This window comes from Heteronotia binoei, chromosome 1, assembly GCF_032191835.1.
Source record: "Heteronotia binoei isolate CCM8104 ecotype False Entrance Well chromosome 1, APGP_CSIRO_Hbin_v1, whole genome shotgun sequence".
Lineage (NCBI taxonomy): Eukaryota > Metazoa > Chordata > Lepidosauria > Squamata > Gekkonidae > Heteronotia > Heteronotia binoei.
This window is the reverse complement of record NC_083223.1, coordinates 133,258,742-133,280,289: the sequence shown is the minus strand read 5'-3', so window position 1 is coordinate 133,280,289 and position 21,548 is coordinate 133,258,742. Positions and strand designations below refer to the sequence as shown.

Below are 21,548 nucleotides of genomic sequence, written 5' to 3'. Positions count from 1 at the left end.
AAGGTTTCCACAATACAGACCAAGGTCAGAGACAAGGTAATCTAATTCAGAACACAGACAGCAAGGTCAGTAGCCAACAGACAAATTGCTTCTACACATCCACTGCCTTCTTTGCTGCTTTTAAGTCCTGTGCTGCTAACCACCCATATTGCATCATGAACATGCCAGCTGCTTCAGTCCTGCTCCTACAAGCACTCATTCTTGTTGAAACTGAACTAGTGTTGTGCTGCTATATGGGCACTGTGCCTTCGGGCTTGACTAACAGCATTCCCAAGGCTTTAGTGATGAGGGGATGCACTGACTGGCAACTGGTTTTCTGTTGCCAGCCCAGTGTTGGGAAGCTGAGGGGCCAGTGTACTGGTTCTTAGCTAGAATCTACATCAGACCCCTGAGAATCTACATCTGGCCCCTCTTGCAGTACCTCTGCTCCTGACTGTGAGCTTGGGTCAGGTATGCTGACCCTCTCTTCCTCAGAGTTCTCAGAGTCCCTTTGCTCTGCTGAGTTTGGCTAACCCACAATAGTAACTTCCATCATCATTTTGAGATTGGTGGCCAATTTTCAGATACGTAACATTATTTTCTGATTTATGCCTGCCACAGAGATCCTTAGCTTCAGTTATCTCACCTAGGCCCAGATTTTCCCTTGCTTTTCAATTTTGGCAATGGAACTACCATAATCTTCCTAACGCTGGTGGCCAATTTTGAGTCTCCTAGTTTTATTCTTGATAAGAGCCCCATGGCACAGATTGCTAATGTGATCCAATAACTGAATTAGAGCACTTTACCCTGATGTGATCCAATAACTGAATAAGAGCACTTTGAAGACACCATCATGGTTTGTAATTTTTAATGTAACTGATTATATATCTATATCTATTAATGTAACTGATTTTACTGTTGTACATCACCCTGAGCCTGGTGCTGACCAGGACAGGGTGATTCACCAAATATAAATAATAATAATGATGATGATGATGATGATGCAGTATTGCAGTTCAAGCTCTGCTCACAACTTGAGTTCGATCCTGGCAGGAGCTGGGTTCAGATAGCTGGCTCAGGGTAGACTCAGGCTTCCATCCTTCCAAGGTCGGTAAAATGAGTACCCAGCTCGCTGGGGGTAAAGCGTAGATTACTGCGGAAGGCAATGGCAAACAACTCCATTTAAAAAGTCCGCCATGAAAATGTCGTGATGCTGCACAAGGGACTATCTTTACCTTTTTTTAGTTTTAGGGTTTAGTCTCAATGCGCTCAGTCAGAAAACCACAGCAGCCAGACAGTGATTCAGGAGCTCTATTGCATCACCAGGAGATTTGGATAAGGAGATTTAGAGGAGATTATGAGCATATTAATAACAACCAACCCCCAAACTATACATGACTTGTCCTAAGGGCTTTACATAGTGATTGGAAAGCATGGGGGATACAACCGTGCCCTCTGGAACCTCACAAGATAGGTCCCACACTGATGACAGCTGGTCCCCGACAGCAACCTTGTGAGTCTACTCTGTGAGGAATGTTTTGAACCAGTTTAACAGAGTTAGACTCAACTGTGCAACTGAACAACAAAAGCATGCATCCCCTGATACCAACTTCTGCCTCCAGGAGCCTCAATAAGAAGGCAGGATAAAAGGCTACAGATAAATCCAATAAGAGCAACAAAAAGGTTTAGCCTCTGTCTACACATAGACAGAAGCCAGCAGAGCCACCTGAAGCCAGAATGACAAAGGTCTAGGGCAGGTTATCCAAGAAGATTTAAAGTGGGTTTGCTACTGCTTTCTCAATCACTTTGCCCAGCAAAGGTAGATTAAAGATGGGGTGATAACTGGCCACATCATGTGTCTGTAGGGATGGTTTTTTAAGTAATGGACTTCTTTGAGTGGCCAAGTGAAAGTGACCTCAGTTAGTAACTGATTGATAAGATGCTAAGGGTTAGTTGATGTAGCCCTCCTTACATGATTTTAGGAGATAGGATGGGCATGGATTCAGGATACAAGGAGTGGTCTTCACTGATCTCAGGATTTTGTCCACATCCATCATGGAAACTGGGTCAAAATGATCCATAAATAGCTCAGTCAGTGTACTAGGTTTTTCTTCTGGTGCATTTGTGTTATAACTGACATCCAGATCAAAGCATATTCTCAATATTAGCAAAAAAAATTGGCAAAAGTATCACAGATAACTGTCTGTTCGTGGGACATTAATGTTTTTGCCTTCCGGTTAATGGTAAAACACATGAGATTAACTGGTCAACAATACATTATGTGTAATAGTACAAATTAAACAACACCAACTGCAGTATATGAAATGGTTTATGTGCAACAAAGCCACCTGATAACTGCAGCCCCCGTTTATGTCTTTAACTTCTAAAAACCCTGAGAAGGGGACTGAAATTTGAAACATGGCAACTCCAGAACACGTTTACATTTTTAAACCATCTCCAAAAGAAAAAAAAAGATAGGTACACAATAGAAGCTATGATTTACCAAGGTAAGGCACCAGAAATCTGTAAACATGGCAGCTGGAGCACTTACAATCGCATTTGGTCACTATTCCCTCCCACCTCAGAACTGTTACTCAGTATTGTTAATTATCTGTAACAGTGAAGAATGGTGCAATCTGTGTAGCTGAAGAATTCCAACACTGACTAGTGTAGCACAGAACCTTTTCAATTACATCAATGAAGTGTTGCAAGAAGGAATTGGAAAGCCAAGAGAAAACTAGAGGGCACCTCTGAGCCACTACAAGTGCATTCCTACCTGTATCCTCTAATCAGTCCTACATAATTTTCCTGGCAATGCGATTCTATGCCCTCAAGGAATGTGTATCCAGCAGAAATTCAAGACGCAGCTTTCCTCAACAACTCTGTATCAAGGGTGCTGCTGCGATACAGTGTGTCTGGTGGTGTTCTGTCAGTGTTAGAAGCACAGAAGTCCTACTACAGAGGCATGGCAATAGCCATTTCCTACCCAAAGCATTAAACGACAACTTCGAAAATCCAAATGCTGGGCGCTACCCCCCCTCCCCCCCCCCCCAAGCTACTGCTTGTTAACTCGACGGTCACTGGGCCGCCCACCAGCAACGCAGGACTGGTCCGTACCTCCGCTGCTAGCGAGACTGCCGCAGTGACAGATGGGAGCAGCAACTGTTTGTTGCTCGTTACGTCGATGAGTCTGGAAGCGGCAGAACCTGAGCGAGAGCCACCGCCACTGCTTTCCATGCTCCCCGTAGGCCCACCACGCGCGAGCTATAAGCTGCTCCGGCGTTTACTCAGAACTTTCCCCGGGAAATCGTTCGCGTGCGTCCACAGCAGAAATTTTGCTAAGCGACATCCGTTTCCATGGCAACCCTTATACGCCGATGGGCAGCTGATTGGAGGAGAGACTAACTTCGCTTTTTCTCGCGAGGCACACGAAAGCGTATACCATGAATAACAGCAAAAACGCCGCTTAACTCAAAACTTTTTTGTTCTTTTTGAAAACTAGTGAGGGAAGAACCACGCTTTAAAAGATGGCTAGGCGGCTTAAACTACTTTTAGAAAGGCATCAGTTACGGGAACAAGTTATCTCTAATTTCCTCGGCAGCCTAAAAAAGAATTGAAAATGGTCTTTGTAGACTAAAAAAACAAGACAAAACCACTTATAAACTTATTCGTGTGATTTGAATTTGTAGCATATTGCCTCCGTATTATCCCTCAAGGTGGCACTACTGGTTTACAGATCGTACTTGATTTCTCTACCTGAAGCAATGTGTTATTTGATTTCCATCCAGGCAAAGGCGCTCATTTGCCATTGTAAGTCCTTACTAGAATATGATTTTGCAAATATGGCGAGAATTTGTTTTTGAAATAACTAGGGAGCAGCGAACTAATTTCACGCCCACGTTATTTTTCAAATGCCTTCTTTTTACATGAATTCAGATTATATATATATATATATATAGAGAGAGAGAGAGAGAGAGAGAGAGAGAGAGAGAGAGAGAGAGAGAGAGAATATACACTATGTACTGTTTGTCTGATTTCTGCTAAGTTGCCCTAACAGTCTTTGGGAATGGTAGAGAGTAGGTATTGGAATCTTTTGGTAGCTTTAGAATGACTAGGTGAACTGACTAAAGTAAGGGAGTTTAGTTGCTTACACAATGGATTTTAGGGGGCTGACTTCACATGGCAGTCATAGGGCCTTTTTCACCCAATGGTAAAAAGAAACAATTCCAGAGAAATTACACCAACACAGAACATTTAACACAATCACTGTTGCTGTACTTCAACAATCACAGCAAATAAAATGAGGGCAAAATTATTAGCCAACTAATGTTCTCTTATTTGCTTAATTATTGGTCTCCAGACAAGGTTCACATTTTGAAATTTACACAGTATTTTGAAATATGTTATTTGCACTCATTCTGTTATCACCCAATCTTTTTTGCTTTTAAAAAGGTTCAATTAATTAACCACTGCAAATAGGTAGTATCCAGTTCAGATTCTCTGTGTAAATGCTCTTACTCTTACATTAAAGAAATGTAAATCTTACTCTTACCTTAAAGAAATTATTCCTTGTTGCAAAAGGGGAAGTTGTAGATTGGGTGAAGCCTATGCCTGTTATACATTGAGAAAAAGAACAGTCTTTTGGAGAGTCACCTATTAATCTTGACTATAAGCAGTACCTTGAGAAAAGGATTTTCCAATAATATTTATTCTCCAATATTTATATTCTCCAAGTATTTATTTAGATTTTTATATTCCACTCTCCCTACAAACAGGCTCAGAGCAGATCACATCATAGCCCTCTCCCAGATCCACCCCCAAAGTCTCAAGGTATTTTCCAACACAGACCTGGCAACCCTACCCTGCATCTATTTTTGCCCATATTGTATCAATGCAGAGCTTCTTCAGAAAATGTGGGCCAGCTATTTGTTCACAGTCACCTTTAAATTTCTGCAAAATGTTGGTATCCACAATAATTGGCGGGGGGGGAAGGTCTCTGCCTAGGGGTGCCAGAACCCCTAGCAGTGGAGAATCAAACCCGGTTCTCCCAGATAAGAGTCTGCACACTTAACCACTACACTAAACTGTCTCTCTGAGTCAGCAAGCAGGAAGACAAACTGCAGGTTGATCAGGATTCACAGTCAACAGCTGGTGCAGAGCCACTGACAATCTCCAGCCCTGAGCCTACAGGTGACACTAAACTGATCGTTCTTAGTCCTCCTGCATCACCCACATTCACAATGGCTGCAAGCAGAACTAGAAAAGTTCTGGCTGCAAGCAGAGTATTCTAATGCCAGCTGCTTGAATAGTTGCAGAATTACTCCTGAGCAGCTGGCTGCAAATTAGACCCTTAGGAACATACCTATAAAGACCAAACAATGGAGCTCTTAGGTGGGGAAGCAACATGTCACTGTACTACTGACTCTGTGGCTAGTGCTTTGGAGCCTATCCTGCTTGTGTGAATTCTGGACTAGCTCCTGACCTAGACTCTTTGCTCCAGGTGCACCCCCAAAATAATATTTGGACCACCCTAAATGATACATCACCGTGCTGTGGCCACTGTCCCCTGCAAGAAGACATACCGTGGCAAGAAGACATATAGTCCAAACACTGGTTCTGGCCCCAGAAGCTTCTATTTGGAGTACCACTGACAGGCCTGTATTTCAAAGGATATTTGAAAAAAAAATTGAATGACTCCATGCCTTCTGCAAAATAAGGTTTGGACCACCACACTTCATACACCCCCATGTTCAGTGAACTCTCCCTTTGAAAGGATATATGTTGCTTCCCAGTCCAGATGGCATAGAATTGTTCCAATTCCTTATTTAAACCTCCTTTGAAATACAGGCCTGTTGGTGATACTGAAAGTAGAAACTTGTGGTGATGTGTCATTTGGAGTGGTCCAAATATTGTTTTGAGGGTGCAGCCTGGCTTCAGTGTTTGCTTGTATCTGCATCCGAAGTAAAAGGAAATTTTATTGCTTTTACTTACACTTCCAAGGCTCTTAAATTGGTTTGTTCGGATTAGGTTTTGATTTGTTACATTCCAAATGCACATCCTTAAAAGTGTTTGGTTGTATCTGACATGATGTAGACAGTGGAAGGGAATGATACTGTGCTTTCTTTTTTTGTCTTGATAAATGGGAATAGATTTTAAGGCCTTGCAGGATTTTGAGTTGTAATGCAATCTTCTGCCAATGATTGTTTCTTAGTCAAACAAACCTATATAAATAAGCCATGTTACAATAACTTGCAATTCATGTTGCAACAAAAGATTTCAAGCCAATTTGTTACTGAGAATCATAGAATCATAGAGTTGAAAGGGTCCCCCAGGGTCATCTAGTCCAACCTGATGAGGAGGAGACTTAATTGTTACCCTGCCATTCAGTTGGAGTCTCAGAGTGGCTGACAATCTCCTTCCCTTCCTCTCCCCACAACAAACACCCTGTGAGGTAGGTGGGGCTGAGAGAGCTCTCAGAAAACAGTTATGTGACTGACCCAAGGTCAACCTGCAGTTGCATGTGGAGGAGCAGGGAATCAAACCTGGTTCTCCATATTAGAGTCCACCATTCTTAACCACTATGCCAAACTGGCTTAAAATACTAAAAAACTATAAAAAGGGATTTCGAATATGCTCAGTTGACTATTTAAAATGTACTTCCTACAGTACACAGCCTTGTCAAGATTTCATTGGGTTTGGTGATATGAAATCTTGGCAAGGTTCTGTAAACAGGCAATTTAAGGCCATCTGAAATAATCCATTGATCATATAGGAAATCACTGCTGACATTTATTTACAGCCATCTTCCTCACTGACACTAAAGTGGGATTACACAGTGTAAAACAATGCTACCCCACAGTTTCCTGTTTGAACCATATCAAGAGTTGGATTCAGACTAAACTGACAACTTCTATCAATTCCCCCCTTCACACTGTAGACACACACACACACACACCCCGGTTCCTCAAGTCACCTAGAAGCAACATTGTGTGTGGATCAGTAGAGGCTGCAGTGGAAGGGAAAAGACAGGAAAGTTTTGCTTGTGGAAAATTTAGTTTGGTTCTAACCCCAGAGAAGAAGTGTACATGCACACAAATGCTTATACCCAGAATAAAACACTGTTGATCTTAAAGGCACCACCAGTCTCAAACTTTGTCCTGTTGCTTCCGACCAACACAGCTACTTTTAAGAATAAACAGGCTTTTTACTGACTTGTCACTAGGTTGGATCCTTTCACTTATATAGGATTCCACCCACACAAGCTTGCCCTTTCGTAACAGTCAAACCTACTAGAGACAGACCTAACAATTGGATATTCTGCTTTCTCTCAGAGATAGTTAAATTACTCTGCAACACTACTGAGCAGAGTTCCCCTTCACTCTGCCTATTCTTTTTCTGAGCCAGAGCTGAGCTCTCACTGATCTCTCTGAGGCAGACCTTAACTCCTTCTGCACTCTCCTTGAGGCAGACAGGAACTAAACTGTTGCTGTGCTTCCCTCCAACATTCCCTTCCACCTTCTGAAAGGTGATTGGATGCTGGAGTAGCACTCCCATAGGCTCAAGTGAGTGGCTGTTTTCTCCTTCAGGGGTAAGACAGTGTCTTGTCCATCACAGTGTTCTTGAGTGGAAGTAGATAAATACTTCAAGATTGCATGTTAATATAAAGCCTATATATTTAGGAAAATCAGATTGCTTTAGCAACATCCTAATACTTTCTGTATGTTCATTCCTGTAAGGTTTTGCCAGTTACTGACACAAAGAACTCAAGCACATATGAAAATGATCAAGGTTAGAGAGTCAGGTACAGAGCAATGACCTTCTGCTGAAGAGCCATTGCCAAAAATAATTTGCATACAGACGAGACAACTAAAATAGAAAACAAAAAAGGTGCACAAAAATTAAGCTCCCCTCAGAGTCGGTTATCATTCTCAGGCTTTTATATAAATGCAAGATGTCTTCCTGGGTGCTCAAGGTTACTCCACTAATTCAAACTGTTCCCATAACTATCAGATAGCCAGCTCCCTGTGATAGCCACCATCCTGAACAACTTAGAAAAATATTAAAAGCAAGCAGACACTACAATACAGGATGAATGTGTAAATATTTTGCAAGCCAGCAATGGGATATATGAGCAACGGAGTGAATGCAATAAATGATCAGAATAGTGAATACATGACAACACCGTGCGAGCAGGACCAGCAGAAAAAATGTCAGGGACCCTGACAATTCCTGTTTTGATGTTCATCTTTGTGGTCAAGTTAGTAGAGATAAATAGTTTTAGGATACAACCCTTCATATCCTAGGTATGTTCCCACTGTGGTTCCTCCAGTAGTCAATTGCACATTTTCATATTCTTCTTCTAAGTAGCCTGTTTACACAGGATCAATTACTGGCTGAAGCTCGTTTTCTCTCCTTTGGGTCTTGTATATTTAACACTAACAGACACCTTTTACTCAAAATGGAAAAGGTGCCTTTCAAATAAATTATAATCCATAGGATATTATCCTAGCAGTTTAATATGTATGACTGCCATAATCACAGCTGATTTACGGTAACCCTATAGGGTTTTAAAAGCAAGAGATGTTCAGAGGTGGTTTGCCATCATTTGCCTCCACATCACAACCCTGATATTCCTTGGAGGGATCCCATCCAAATACTAGAGAAGGCCAACCCTGCTTAGTTTCTGAAATGTGATCAGGCTAATATAGGCTATCCAAGTCAGGGAGTAGTTTAATAGCCTTGCATAATTCCAAAGCTAAATATGAAATTAAGCAAAGGATTTGGGACATCAAACTTCAAAACTATTTAAATACTGCTGCAAAATATTATCTTCAGGAAAAAAAATGGGTGTAGTCAAACTATTTAGCTAATGCATTGATTCCCAAACATAAGATAGCTTTCACTCTGGCCCATCTCAATGTTCTTTCATCCACTTTATTAGAAGACTGGTACCATGGTATGCTACTTCTAGTGTGTTTGTGTCCTTGCCCTGCAGAAAAAATTGAAATGGCTGGATCTGTGCTGCAGCTTTGCCTCTTTAAATCACTTCTCCAAGCCAGCATCTTGGAGAATGCATTTAAAGTTAAAGTTGCTTTCTTTCCGCCTCTTCCTTCCCCATATATCTTCCTTCCTTCCTTCCTTCCTACCTACCTACCTACCTACATTTGACTTTCATGTCTTGCAGCTCACAAACATCTTACATTCACGTCTTGCGGCTCTCAAACATCTGATGTCCATGTCTTATTTATTTATTTTATTTGTATCCTGCCCTACCCTGACGGGCTCAGGGCGGCTCACAACAATTAAAACAATGTAAAATTAACTGTTACAATAAAATCACAAGAAGTTATTAAAATGTTTCAAACATATACAATTTTAATCCCTAGATGGCGTTATTGATTCTTCATTAGTGCTGTTATTGTGATGTTATTGAGTGCCTTACATTTCTGTTTGGGTTAAGATATTAATGCTGTGGGTCTTGCGGCTCTCAAACATCTGACTGTTATTCTACATGGCTTTTATATTAGGCAAGTTTGTCCACCACTGCTCTATACCCTTAAGCAGTTCCTTTATTTTTCTGTAATTCAGCCATAGGTTACATATAGCTACAATATGAGGGTGTACTGAATCAGAATTTCTTACAGCTATTTCAGTCCAAGTTATTTGTTTCTTAGATCAACTCCTGAGCTCCACTCCTTCAGCACTTGTCCACTGACTTTTATAATACTGTGCAGACAATAAATTAATAAGTACAAGTTTCCTACCAATGGCATGAAACCGTGACACAAAGGAGAAACTAAATCCTATTTACATCTGAATCCACTTCCCCTCCCCTTACTTTAATAGCAGACAGAAATACGGATTTTAAATAACAGCCTGCTAAAGAAGTCAAGTTCTATCTCTAATTACAATGAAAATACATTCAATCTAAATTGTGAAATTCATTAGACTTCTAGCAGTGCAATCCTATGCAGAGTGACAGCCCATTAGCGTCAACTGACTTAGACTGGAATAACTCTGCATAGGATTGCATTGTAGATCATCTTCAGAAATCGTATTACGGCCTATTTGTGAAGGTTTGTAAGATCCAGAGCACTTAATAAAAATCTCAGATAAGCCTTTAATCCTTTTGTGGAAACTCAAAAAGCAATTTCAGTTTTCTGCTTGGGCATCCATTTTTAAAAGTTATTTATGAGTAGTGGGAGTGTGGGATTTTCATGACCCTCTTTGATATATTTTTAACTTTTTTAAGCATGCCAATTTCCTTTCCAAAAAAGAAACTATCCCTCCTATTAATAAAGAGGGAGAAAGCAAAGCCTTTGTTCCTTTTGTGGACCACTTTGGTTTTTCTGAGAATTGCCAGAACTTTGAACAGGAAGTTACAAAGATTAGAAATATTTCTGTTGATTACTAAACATCCACACAGCCAAGATTTATAGCAAACTGGTATTTTCCCCCCAGTGTATACAGAATCCTGTTTATGACAATGTATAATTTCATATCATGGTTCTTGCATTGGACTGCATTCTTTCATTTGGAAGATCAAGCTTTTGAGCCCAAGAGCCAGTAAGAACCAGCTTCAAATTCCTACTCTGCCATGGAAGCTTGCTGGTTGACCACAGGCCACTCTTCGCCTAACCTACCTCATCAGGTTGTTGAGAGGATCTAGTGGAGGAGAAGAGAATGCTCTAAGCTGCTTGGGCTCAGACGGGGCATAAAATAATAAATATTTGGAGATGCAATACATATGCTGCTTTTTTCTAACAGACAGCATGGGCTTTAGCACTTGTTGAGACCAAACACAGAGAAACTGTGCCTTTTGACACAGGAAGTGAACCCAGAGGATTGTGTGTTAGCCTTGCTGGACACCTGCCACTGCCGCCTGGCTAGAGCCCATGTTTTATTTATTTAAAACATTTCTGTGCCACCTTTTCAGCAAAATTGAGCCCCCCAAGGCAGCAAACATAAAATATGTCAACATTAAACAAGCATATATATACAGTATGGGTGTGTGTGTGTATACATACATACATACACAAATACAATAATTCAATAAACTATATAAACATGCATAACACCAAAACCAAGGAGGAGGACCAGCTGCAGTTACTGGGGGTGTGCCAAACATAACATTACTAGCAAAAGACATCTACAGATGGAGACAGTTGAGTCTCTTTGGGGATGGAGTGCCAATGTTTTGGTATCACAACCCAGAAGTTACTCCCCATTTAGCCTCGGATGGCAGAGCACCCAAAGCGGGGCCTCCAATGATGGCCAGAGTGAATAGCTAGGTTTGTGGGAGAAAGTAGAGGTACAATGCTGTATTCATGATGTTTGAAACATGTGAAGTGCTATCAGGAAGTGCACAACTTGGTTAGGTTCTATGTTAGTACTGCCAGCCTCTAATGGGTTCTGCACTGATTGAAAGTATCCATCCCACATGGTTCCCTCTTCAAGTAGTTTGGTATAAGAATGGATCACGCGGAAGTGGCAATCATACTGTAAACCAGGGGTGGCCAAACTTGCTTAACATAAGAGCCACATAGAATAAACACCAGATGTTTGAGAGCTGCAAGACATGAATATCAGATGTTTGAGAGAAAGGAGGAAGGCAGGCAATGGGGGAGGGAGGAGAGATGGGAAGAAAGCAACTTGAATTATAAATGGATCCTCCAAGCTGCTGGCTGGTTTGGAGAAGCGATTTAAAGAGATAAATGCCTTTTCCAAGTCACCCAAAATGGTGGAGGCGGCTTCAAGAGCCACACAATATGTGTGAAAGAGCCACATATGGCTCCCGAGACGCAGTTTGGTCACCCCTGCTGTAAACCATAGTATTTTCTTGGATGAGGATTATCTAGAGCCATTGCCATCTGGCTTCCAACCCGCTTTTGGCACTCAAACTGCCATGATCACCTGATGATTATCATCGTTGTGAGGAAGTACAGCCCCGTTGATAGTTCTATAACTTTCAGCAACTATCATTACCATTGACCTTACAATCCTTCTAATCCAGGTGGGCTGAGAGAAGGGCCACAGTTACTTCAGTAGTTCCATCCCTCTTTGGTTGACTAGTAGTCTAGAGAACTGCTAGAGAACTAGTAGTCTAGAGAAGGTAGTCTAGAGAACTGCTGGTCACATGAGAGGGAGCAGTGGTACTGCTCACAAGTAAGACTTCAGCTTCCCCCTCCTGTTTAGCATGTGCATGAAACTGAGAGAGATCAAAGTTTTGGAATAAATTGCCATCAACATGCTGATAGCAATCAAGTCCATTTCTTCTTTTCAGCAGAAGACATACTGAATCAACATTTGGAGATGGCAATATACTGGGTGATTATAGGGATATTCTAGATTTTCTAGAAATTTTGAACCCTTGGGGAAAGACTGAAATATATATATACACATATATATAAGTTCACTTAAGCAAACCTAAACTTATTTTACTATTTTAAGAATGTAAAATGCTTCATAGCTTTGTTAGCATGCACAACTGTGCTAGTTTGGTGTAGTGGTTATAAGCGCACAGACTCTTATCTGGGAGAACTGGGTCTGATTCCCCACTCCTCCACTTGCAGCTGCTGGAATGGCCTTGGGTCAGCCATAGCTCTTGCAGCGCTGTCCTTGAAAAGGCAGCTTCTGTGAGAGCTCTCTCAGTCCCACCTACCTCACAGGGTGTCTGTTGTGGGGGGAGAAGGTAAAGGAGACTGTGAGCCACTCTGATATTCAGAGTGAAGGGCGTGATATAAATCCAATATCATCATCTTCTAGTTGGTGTACTTATAAAATTAAAAAATGTAAATGGAATATAATGGGAGGTGTTTACCCGTCACAAGCAAGCAAAATAAAAGCCACCATTGCCACTAAACAATTAATAGGAGGTATGCAACATTAAGCCAAGTTCTCTAATAATGGTCAAATTCTGCAATCCATGCCAAATATCTGTCAGTTGAAGAATTCTGCTACTGAAGCAACTCACACACCATTTATAGAAAGAAACTAATTCAACATACAAGTTAGGGAGGTGGGGGGGGACTGAGGGAAAATGAACAGCAGTTACTAATTTGCAGATGAACACCTTTCAGCTCATGCTTCCACAGTACACATATCAGCTGCACAGCATTCAAGCCACTAAATCATGTTGCTGAGAAATATTGATTCTTGAAAAAAATGCATTCATTCATATTCAGTGTGAATATAGCTAATGTCATTGCTTAGTATTTGTGACAGTTTGCTTGATACAGCGATTTCCTTACATATAAAATGTTTAAACTACATAATTTTGGATGCATATGCTTCTGATCTCTCTCATGGAGAGAGATCAGAAGCCTTGACATCGTGAGAGGGCTTGCACGGTTCAATGAGGCTGTGAGATATGCCGTGCAGGGCCACCCAAGATGGACAGGCCACAGCTGAGAACCTAGACAAAATGTGATCCACTGGAGAAGGAAATGGCAACCCACTCCAGTATCCTTGCCAAGAAAACCCCATGAACAGTAACAAAAGGTGAAAAGATATGGCGCTGGAAGATGAGCCCCTCAGGTTAGAAGGTGCCCAATATGCTACTGGGGAAGAGCAGAGGGCAAGTCCAAGTAACCACAGAAAGAGTGAAGCGACTGGGTCAAAGCCGAAAGGACGCTCAGCTGTGGATGTGTCTGATGGTGAAAGAACAGTCTGATGCTGCAAAGAACAATACCGCATTGGAACATGGAATGTAAGATCTATGAATCAAGGTAAGCTGGATGTAGTCAAGCAAGAGATGGCAAGACTGAACATTGACATCTTGGGAATCAGCGAACTAAAATGGACGGGAATGGGTGAATTTAACTCAGAGGATCACTACATCTATTATTGTGGGCAAGAGTCCCGTAGAAGAAATGGTGTGGCCTTTATAGTTAACAAGAGAGTGAGGAAGGCAGTAATGGGATGACAGAATGACAGAATGATCTCAGTCCGTATCCAAGGCAAACCATTCAATATCACAGTAATCCAAGTCTATGCCCCAACCACTGACACAAAAGAGGCTGAAGTGGACCAGTTCTATGAAGATCTACAACACGTTCTAGAATTAACACCAAAAAAGATGTCCTCCTCGTCATAAGGGACTGGAATGCCAAAGTGGGAAGTCAAAAGGTAACCGGAACAACGGACGGGTTTGGCTTTGGAGAACTAAATGAAGCTGGGCAAAAGCTAATAGAGTTTTCAAAGATTTCAAGTTTTCACGGCTGGTAACATCATTAGGGTTTGTAGAATCTTTCGGGCTCAAGTGCCGTGTTCTACTGGAGAAAGTTTTCCTTCCAGACATTTCGTTCTCAGCTGCGGAGAACATCCTCAGTGGCGTTGCAGCCGGAGCAGGCTCTCTGACCTTCTTGACCTTCACTCAATGCACAGCAGCCAAGAAGGTCAGAGCGCCTACTCCGGCTGCAGTGCCACTGAGGATGTTCTCTGCAGCTGAGAACGAAATGCCTGGAAGGAAAACTTTCTCCAGTAGAACACGGCACTTGAGCCCGAAAGATTCTACAAACCCTAATAATAGAGTTTTGTCAAGAGAACAAGCTGGTCATAGCGAACACCATCTTCCAACAACTTAAGAGGTGACTCTACACATGGACATCACCTGATGGGCAACACAGAAATCAGACTGATTATATACTCTGCAGTCAAAGACGGAGAAGCTCCTTACATTCAGCAAAAACAAGACCTGGAGCTTACTGCGGCTCAAATCATGAGTTACTCATTGCAAAATTCAAGCTTAAATTGAAGAAAACTGGGGAAGCCATTAGGCCATTCAGGTTTGACCTTGACCACATCCCTTATGAATATACAGTGGAGGTGAAGAATAGGTTTAAGGAACTAGAGTTGATAGAGTGCCTGAAGAACTATGAATGGAGGTTCATGACATTGTACAGAAGGCAGCAATCAGCACCATCCCAAAGTGGCTGTCTGATGCGGCTTTACAAATTAGCTGAGAGAAGGAGGAAAGTGAAAGGCAAAGGTGAAAAGGAAAAATTCACCCAACTGAATGCAAATTTTCAGAGAACAGCAAGGAGAGATAAAGAGGCATTCCTGAAAGAACAATGCAAAACAATAGAGGAAAATAATAGAATGGGAAGGACGAAAGATCTCAAGAAAATTCGAGAAATCAAGGGAACGTTCCGTGCAAAGATGGCCATAATAAAGGACAAAAACGGTAGGAACCTAACAGAAGCAGAAGAGATCAGGAAGAGGTGGCAAGAATACACAGAAGAATTATACAAGAAGGATCTCAATGTCCTGGACAACCATGACAGTGAAATCACTGACTTTGAGCCATACATTCTGAGTGTGAAGTCAAATGGGCCTTAGAAAGCATTACCAACAACAAAACGAGCGGAGATGACGATATTCCAGTTGAGCTATTCAAAGTCCTAAAAGATGATGCTGTTAAAGTGATGCACACATTATGTCAGCAAATTTGGAAAACACAACAGTGGTCACAGGATTGGAAAAGGTCAGTTTATATTCCAATCCCAAAGAAGGGCAATGCCAAGGAATGTTCAAACTATCGCACCATTGCACTCATTTCACATGCCAGCAAGGTCATGTTAAAGATCCTACAAGCTAGGCTTTAGCAGTATGTAGATCGGGAACTACCAGAAGTTCAAGCTGGGTTTTGGAGAGGTAGAAAAACTAGAGATCAAATTGCCAACATTCGCTGGATTATGGAGAAAGCACGGGAGTATCAGAAAAATGTCTATTTCTGTTTCATTGACTACGCTAAAGTCTTTGATTGTGTGGATCACAATAAACTGTAGCAAGTCCTTAAAGAGATGGGAGTACCAGACCACCTCACGTCTCCTGAGAAACCTGTATATGGGTTAAGAAGCAACTATCAGAACAGGATATGGAACTGATTGGTTTACAATAGGAAAAGGAGTTCAACAAGGATGTATATTATCACCCTGCTTATTTAATTTATATGCAGAGTACATCATGCGGAATGCTGGCCTGGATGAAGCACAAGCCGGAATTAAGATTGCCGGGAAAAATATCAACAACCTGAGATATACAGATGACACCACTCTAATGGCGGAAACTGAGGAGGACCTAAAGAACCTCTTGTTGAGGGTGAAAGAGGAGAGCACAAAAGTAGGCTTGAAACTCAACATCAAAAAAACTAAGATCATGGCATCCAGCCCCATCACACCTTGGCAAATAGAAGGGGAAGACATGAAAGTAGTGACAGGCTTCACATTTCTGGGATCCAAGATCACTGCAGATGGTGACTGTAGCCATGAAATTAAGACATTTGCTCCTTGGGAGGACAGCTATGGTGAACCTGGGCAGTATAATAAAAAGTAGAGACATCACCCTGCCAACAAAAGTCCGTATAGTCAAAGCGATGGTATTCCCAGTAGTAATGTATGGCTGTGACAGCTGGACCATAAGAAAGGCCGAGCGCAGAAGAATAGATGCTTTTGAGCTGTGGTGCTGGAAAAGAATCTTGAGTCCCTTGGACTGCAAGAAGATCAAATCAGTCAGGCCTAAGGGAAATCAACCCAGACTGTTCCCTGGAAGGTCAGATGCTGAAGCTCAAATACTTTGGCCACCAAATGAGAAGGGAGCACTCACTGGAGAAGATCTTGATGCTGGGAAAGACAGAAGGCAAAAGAAGGGGACGGCAAAAGATGAGATGGCTGGACAGCATTACTGATGTAACAAACACGAATTTGAGCAGACTTCAGAGGATGGTGGAAGACAGGAGGGCCTGGCGTGACTTTGTCCATGGGGTCGCAGAGTTGGACTCGACTGTGCGACTGAACAACAACAAAATGCTTCTGATGGGGATTTGCTTCTCTTGTTATTCTGAGAGACAGCCCAAGGTACTCTGTATTTTTCTTTCTACATGTCAAGGTTAACTGCCTAGAAGAGGCCAGTGATCTCCACCATGGACCTCACTCCCTTCTTCCTTGAAGTATCAATACTTTCCTCTGGAGCAGGTAATATTTCAGAAGAGCCCAGGAGATATCACCTTTGCATGTACAGGAAGTGCTGTTGCCAAGACTGGTAAACCTTCATTTTTTGGCATTACTCCCTACAATCTGGGTTAGCACTTAGCCAGACTGCCTTTGCCAGATCTAAAATAATCTGCCAGACTGCACCAAATCCCTCGGCAAGAATGGAGGTGAGTCACTAAAAGGAATTATTTATTTATTATTTGCATTTATACCCCACCCTCCCCAGTCAGGCTCAGGGCGGCTAACAGCAAGTAAAACAACGTGAGGCTGACATTAGTCACTCAGCATGACTTAACGTGAGCCTTCTGAGGCAACTGGAAACTCATCAAGAAAGGAGCTAGATCAGGGGTGGCCAAACTTGCTTAATGTAAGAGCCACACAGAATAAGTGTCAGATGTTTGAGAGCCACAAGACATGTGTCAAGCATGGTGAAATTCCATTGATAATTGATTGTGTAAGGGTCCTGCCTAACCTGGTCTGTGAAGTATCATGGAGGATCCAACATTCTTAGCTTGTTATTCTTTCCCTTCCCCCCATCTTGCTTTATGGCTATTAATTAGAAGTAGTGAGAACTGAAACCAAGTAATCAGCACCTTCCCATACATTCCGGTAAGGGAGTGAGAGACACCTGGAGAAAGCAAGGACACAGTCCTGATAACACTACGGGAATGCAGACATTTATGATAGTTTATGTGTGAGTGCTACTCCGCAACCCCATCCCTTGGAATCCCTTTGAAGTAGGCCTTAAAAGTATTGTATCAATGTGTATTTGGCATTACTCTCAAGAACCTGTTACCAAAGTATCGGTCTATCAATAAACGTAGTCTTTGTATCAACTTCGACTCATCATTGAACCCGCATGCTTGACAACATGAGCATCAGATATTTGAGAGAGGAAGGAAGAAAGGAAAACTAATAGACTGGGGAGTTGGAGGAGGTAGAAAGAAAGCAACTTTAACTTACAATGCATTCTCCAAGCCTCCAGCTGGCTTGGCTTCAAGAAGTGATTTAAAGAGAGAAATGCCTTCTCCAAACTGGCCAACATGGCTGGGTGGGCTTGGAGAGCCACACAATATGTGTGAAAGAGCCACAGTTTGGCCACCCCTGAGCTAGATTATTAGAAAAGTCCTGAGTGGCAGACCCAATCCAGCACAGCCAAGGCACCATGGCTATTATATACTGTACATGGTAATATAATCAAGCAATCTAGGCTACACGGCTGTCTTTAGTCCCATCTTAGCAAACATTTCTTCACAACCAATTCCTGTTCAGGTGGACCAACCAAGCCTCTTACAGTGTCCCAGTCCTTCCCAACTGGAGGAGTGGCAAACAGGAGCAGTTTTCCACTTCTGTGTGTATGTCTTCCTGTGCAAATCACAAATGACATTTCCAATTTTTCCAATTTCTCTCTTCCTGGAAAGCCTTACAGCCAACTCTTTTCAATTGTGCTTAGTCCCTTAAACATCAGACCCAGCCTTACCCTCTCTTTGGATTTACTGCCGGACCACTTGCTTGGTCACCTTCCAAATCCATGTTGTGTTATATTAAGATAGTAGCACCAAATTAATTGTGGTTTAAACTGTGGTTTTAAATTGTTAGTCTAATTGATGATTTTAATGTAATTGTATATTTAATTGAGGAACACAACTGTTTCTAATTTGGGGTTTTTATTATTGTACTATTGTAATGTTTGTATTTTATGCTATGTAAGCCGCCCTGAGCCTGCTTTGGCAGGGAGGGCGAGATATAAATTAAAAATTATTATTATTATTTTCTGGACTAGACACTCAGCTGAATCTAAGCAACACATTGTCTGAGAGCTGCAAACAGAGGAAAGTAGCTAAGGTATTAAGAGACTGGAGCACCTTGCCTATGAAGAAAGACTAAAAAGTCTGTGATTTTTCTTATCGAAAAGAAGACTACAGAGGGAACACATGCTAGATCAGGGGTGGCCAAATTTGCTTAATGTAAGAGCCACATAGAAAAATTATCAGATGTTTGAGAGCTGCAAGACATGAATGTCAGATGTTTGAGAGCCTCAAGGAAGACAGGCAGGCAAATAGATGGGGGAGGGAGGTAGAGGTAGAAAGAAAGTAACTCTAAATGCATCTTCCAAGCTTCTAGCTGGCTTGGTAAAGTGATTTAAAGAGAGAAATGCCTTCTCAAGAGCAGTTGATGGCGTGGTGGGGGCTCCGAGAGCCACACAATATGTGTGAAGAAGCCACGTTTGGCCACCCTTGAGTGAAAGAGCCACAAGTTTGGCCATCCTTGTGCTAGAGATTCATTAAATTATGCATAGGGTGGAGAGAGTAGATAGCACTTTTTCTAAAGGTAGTCCCCTGTGCAAGCACCAGTCGTTTCTGACTCTGGGGTGACGTTGCTTTCACAACGTTTTCATGACAGACTTTTTACGGGGTAGTTTGCCATTTCCTTCCCCAGCCATCTACACTTTCCCCCCAGCAAGCTGGCTACTCATTTTACCGACCCTGGAAGGATGGAAGGCTGAGTCAACCTGGATCCAGCTACCTGAACCCAGTTTCCACTGGGATCGAACTCAGGTCGTGAGCAGAGGGCTCCAACTGCAGTATTGCAGCTTTACCACTCTGCGCCACCTGTCCCATAATACTTTTTCTTAGTGACATCCAATGAAGTTGATGGGCAATAGATTCATGACAAACAAAAGGAAATTCTTTTTTTACTTTCTTAGCTTAACAAGTAATTAAATTGTGGGATTTACGACTAATGGATGTAGTTATGAAATACATGAAAGAGATGTCCATCAACATCTACTAGACATGGTGACTAAAGGACACCTCCACATTCAGAGGCAACACATTTCTGAATACCAGTGCTAGGAGGCAACATCAGGGGAAGGCCTTGGTTTCAATGCCTCATTTGTTGGTCCTCCAAAGTGCTGCATGAAACAGATTGGTGGACTAGATGGCCATGTGTGTAATCCAAGCAGGCTATTTTCATGTTCTTATCAACAGTTCTGATGAGCTAGTCTGAGGATTAAAACTAGACCACACAAAACGATTCCCTTGCACAAAATAAGTACCTCCATCTTCTTTCCCTACTCTGCTTGCTCCCCCCTTCTCTTAATCTGAAGTATGCACTGCTCCATGAAAGTAACTACTGGATGGGTGCCAGAATGGAGAACTGGTATTGATGGACAGTGAGATATTTTGTGCTGTAATATACTGAAGTATTGTTCAGATTGAATAGAATCAGAAGAAGAAGATATTGGATTTATATCCCGCTCTCCACTCTGAAGAGTCTCAGAGCAGCTCACAATCTCCTTTACCTTCCTCCCCCACAACAGACACCCTGTGAGGTGAGTGGGACTGGAGAGGGCTCTCCCAGCAGCTGCCCTTTCAAGGACAACCTCTGCCAGAGCTATGGCTGACCCAAGGCCATCCCAGCAGGTGCAAGTGGAGGAGTGGGGAATCAAACCCGGTTCTCCCAGATAAGAGTCCGCACACTTAACCACTACACCAAACTGGCTCTCATACCAAACTGGCTCTCAATAATCAGGGTTATACACAAGCAATCAGTTATTTCTGAAACCCTCTGCACATGACCTGTGTAGAATGACTGAACATTCAGGAAGGGGCAGTGGGCAAAAGTTATACCCCCAATGATCACAAGCTCAGGAACATGATGCCTACCTGCAAAGGAAGCTTGTGAGGATGCAGCTATCCCTATCCAAATGTGGATTATAGGGAGGGAGTGTACACTTACACACTTCCTCTGTGAACACACACCATACTCACAGTAAGGATGGGCATGAACTGCGTTTTTGGGGGTTCAGTTTGTAGCTGAACCATGAAACAAACTATGAAAAATAGTGGGGAGCAGAAAACAGGGGTTTAAATGGCTCCCATCCATTGAAGCCAAACAGCTAAGCTGTTGTTTGTGAAGAGCAGAAAGCTGGGGCTTAAATAGCTCAGAGCCATTTTCTGCTTTTAACATAGGAACATAAGAGAAGCCAAGTTGGATCAGGCCAACGGCCCTTCCAGTCCAACACTCTGTGTCACACAGCGGCAAAAAATTTTATATATACACTCACACTGTGGCTAATAGCCACTGATGGACCTGTGCTCCATATTTTTAACCCCTCTTGAAGGTGGCTATACTTGTGGCCGCCACCACCTCCTATGGCAGTGAATTCCACATGTCAATCACCCTTTGGGTGAAGAAGTACTTCCTTTTATCCGTTTTAACCTGTCTGCTCAGCAATTTCATCGAATGCCCACGAGTTCTTGTATTGTGAGAAAGGGAGAAAAGTACTTCTTTCTCTACTTTCTCCATCCCATGCATTATCTTGTAAACCTCTATCATGTCACCCCGCAGTCGACGTTTCTCCAAGCTAAAGAGTCCCAAGCGTTTCAACCTTTCTTCATAGGGAAAGTGCTCCAGCCCTTTAATCATTCTAGTTGCCCTTCTCTGGACTTTCTCCAATGCTATAATATCCTTTTTGAGGTGCTGCGACCAGAACTGCACACAGTACTCCAAATAAGACCGCACCATCTTTTTATACAGGGGCATTATGATACTGGCTGATTTGTTTTCAATTCC

The 21,548-nt window shown here is 42.2% G+C and overlaps 1 protein-coding gene across 2 annotated transcripts in view; it reads right to left on the bottom strand.

The window, feature by feature from the left end:
- CCDC170 (coiled-coil domain containing 170) overlaps positions 1 to 3,323 on the bottom strand; it is an 84,460-nt gene extending 81,137 nt beyond the window's left edge. For both annotated transcript variants that reach the window (XM_060240895.1, XM_060240902.1), the window contains exon 1: positions 3,097 to 3,323. In XM_060240895.1, the coding sequence (XP_060096878.1) occupies positions 3,097 to 3,216 (120 nt within the window). In that variant the 5' untranslated portion in view covers positions 3,217 to 3,323. The remainder of the gene's footprint in view (positions 1 to 3,096) is intronic.
- Between the last annotated feature and the right edge of the window lie 18,225 nt (positions 3,324 to 21,548).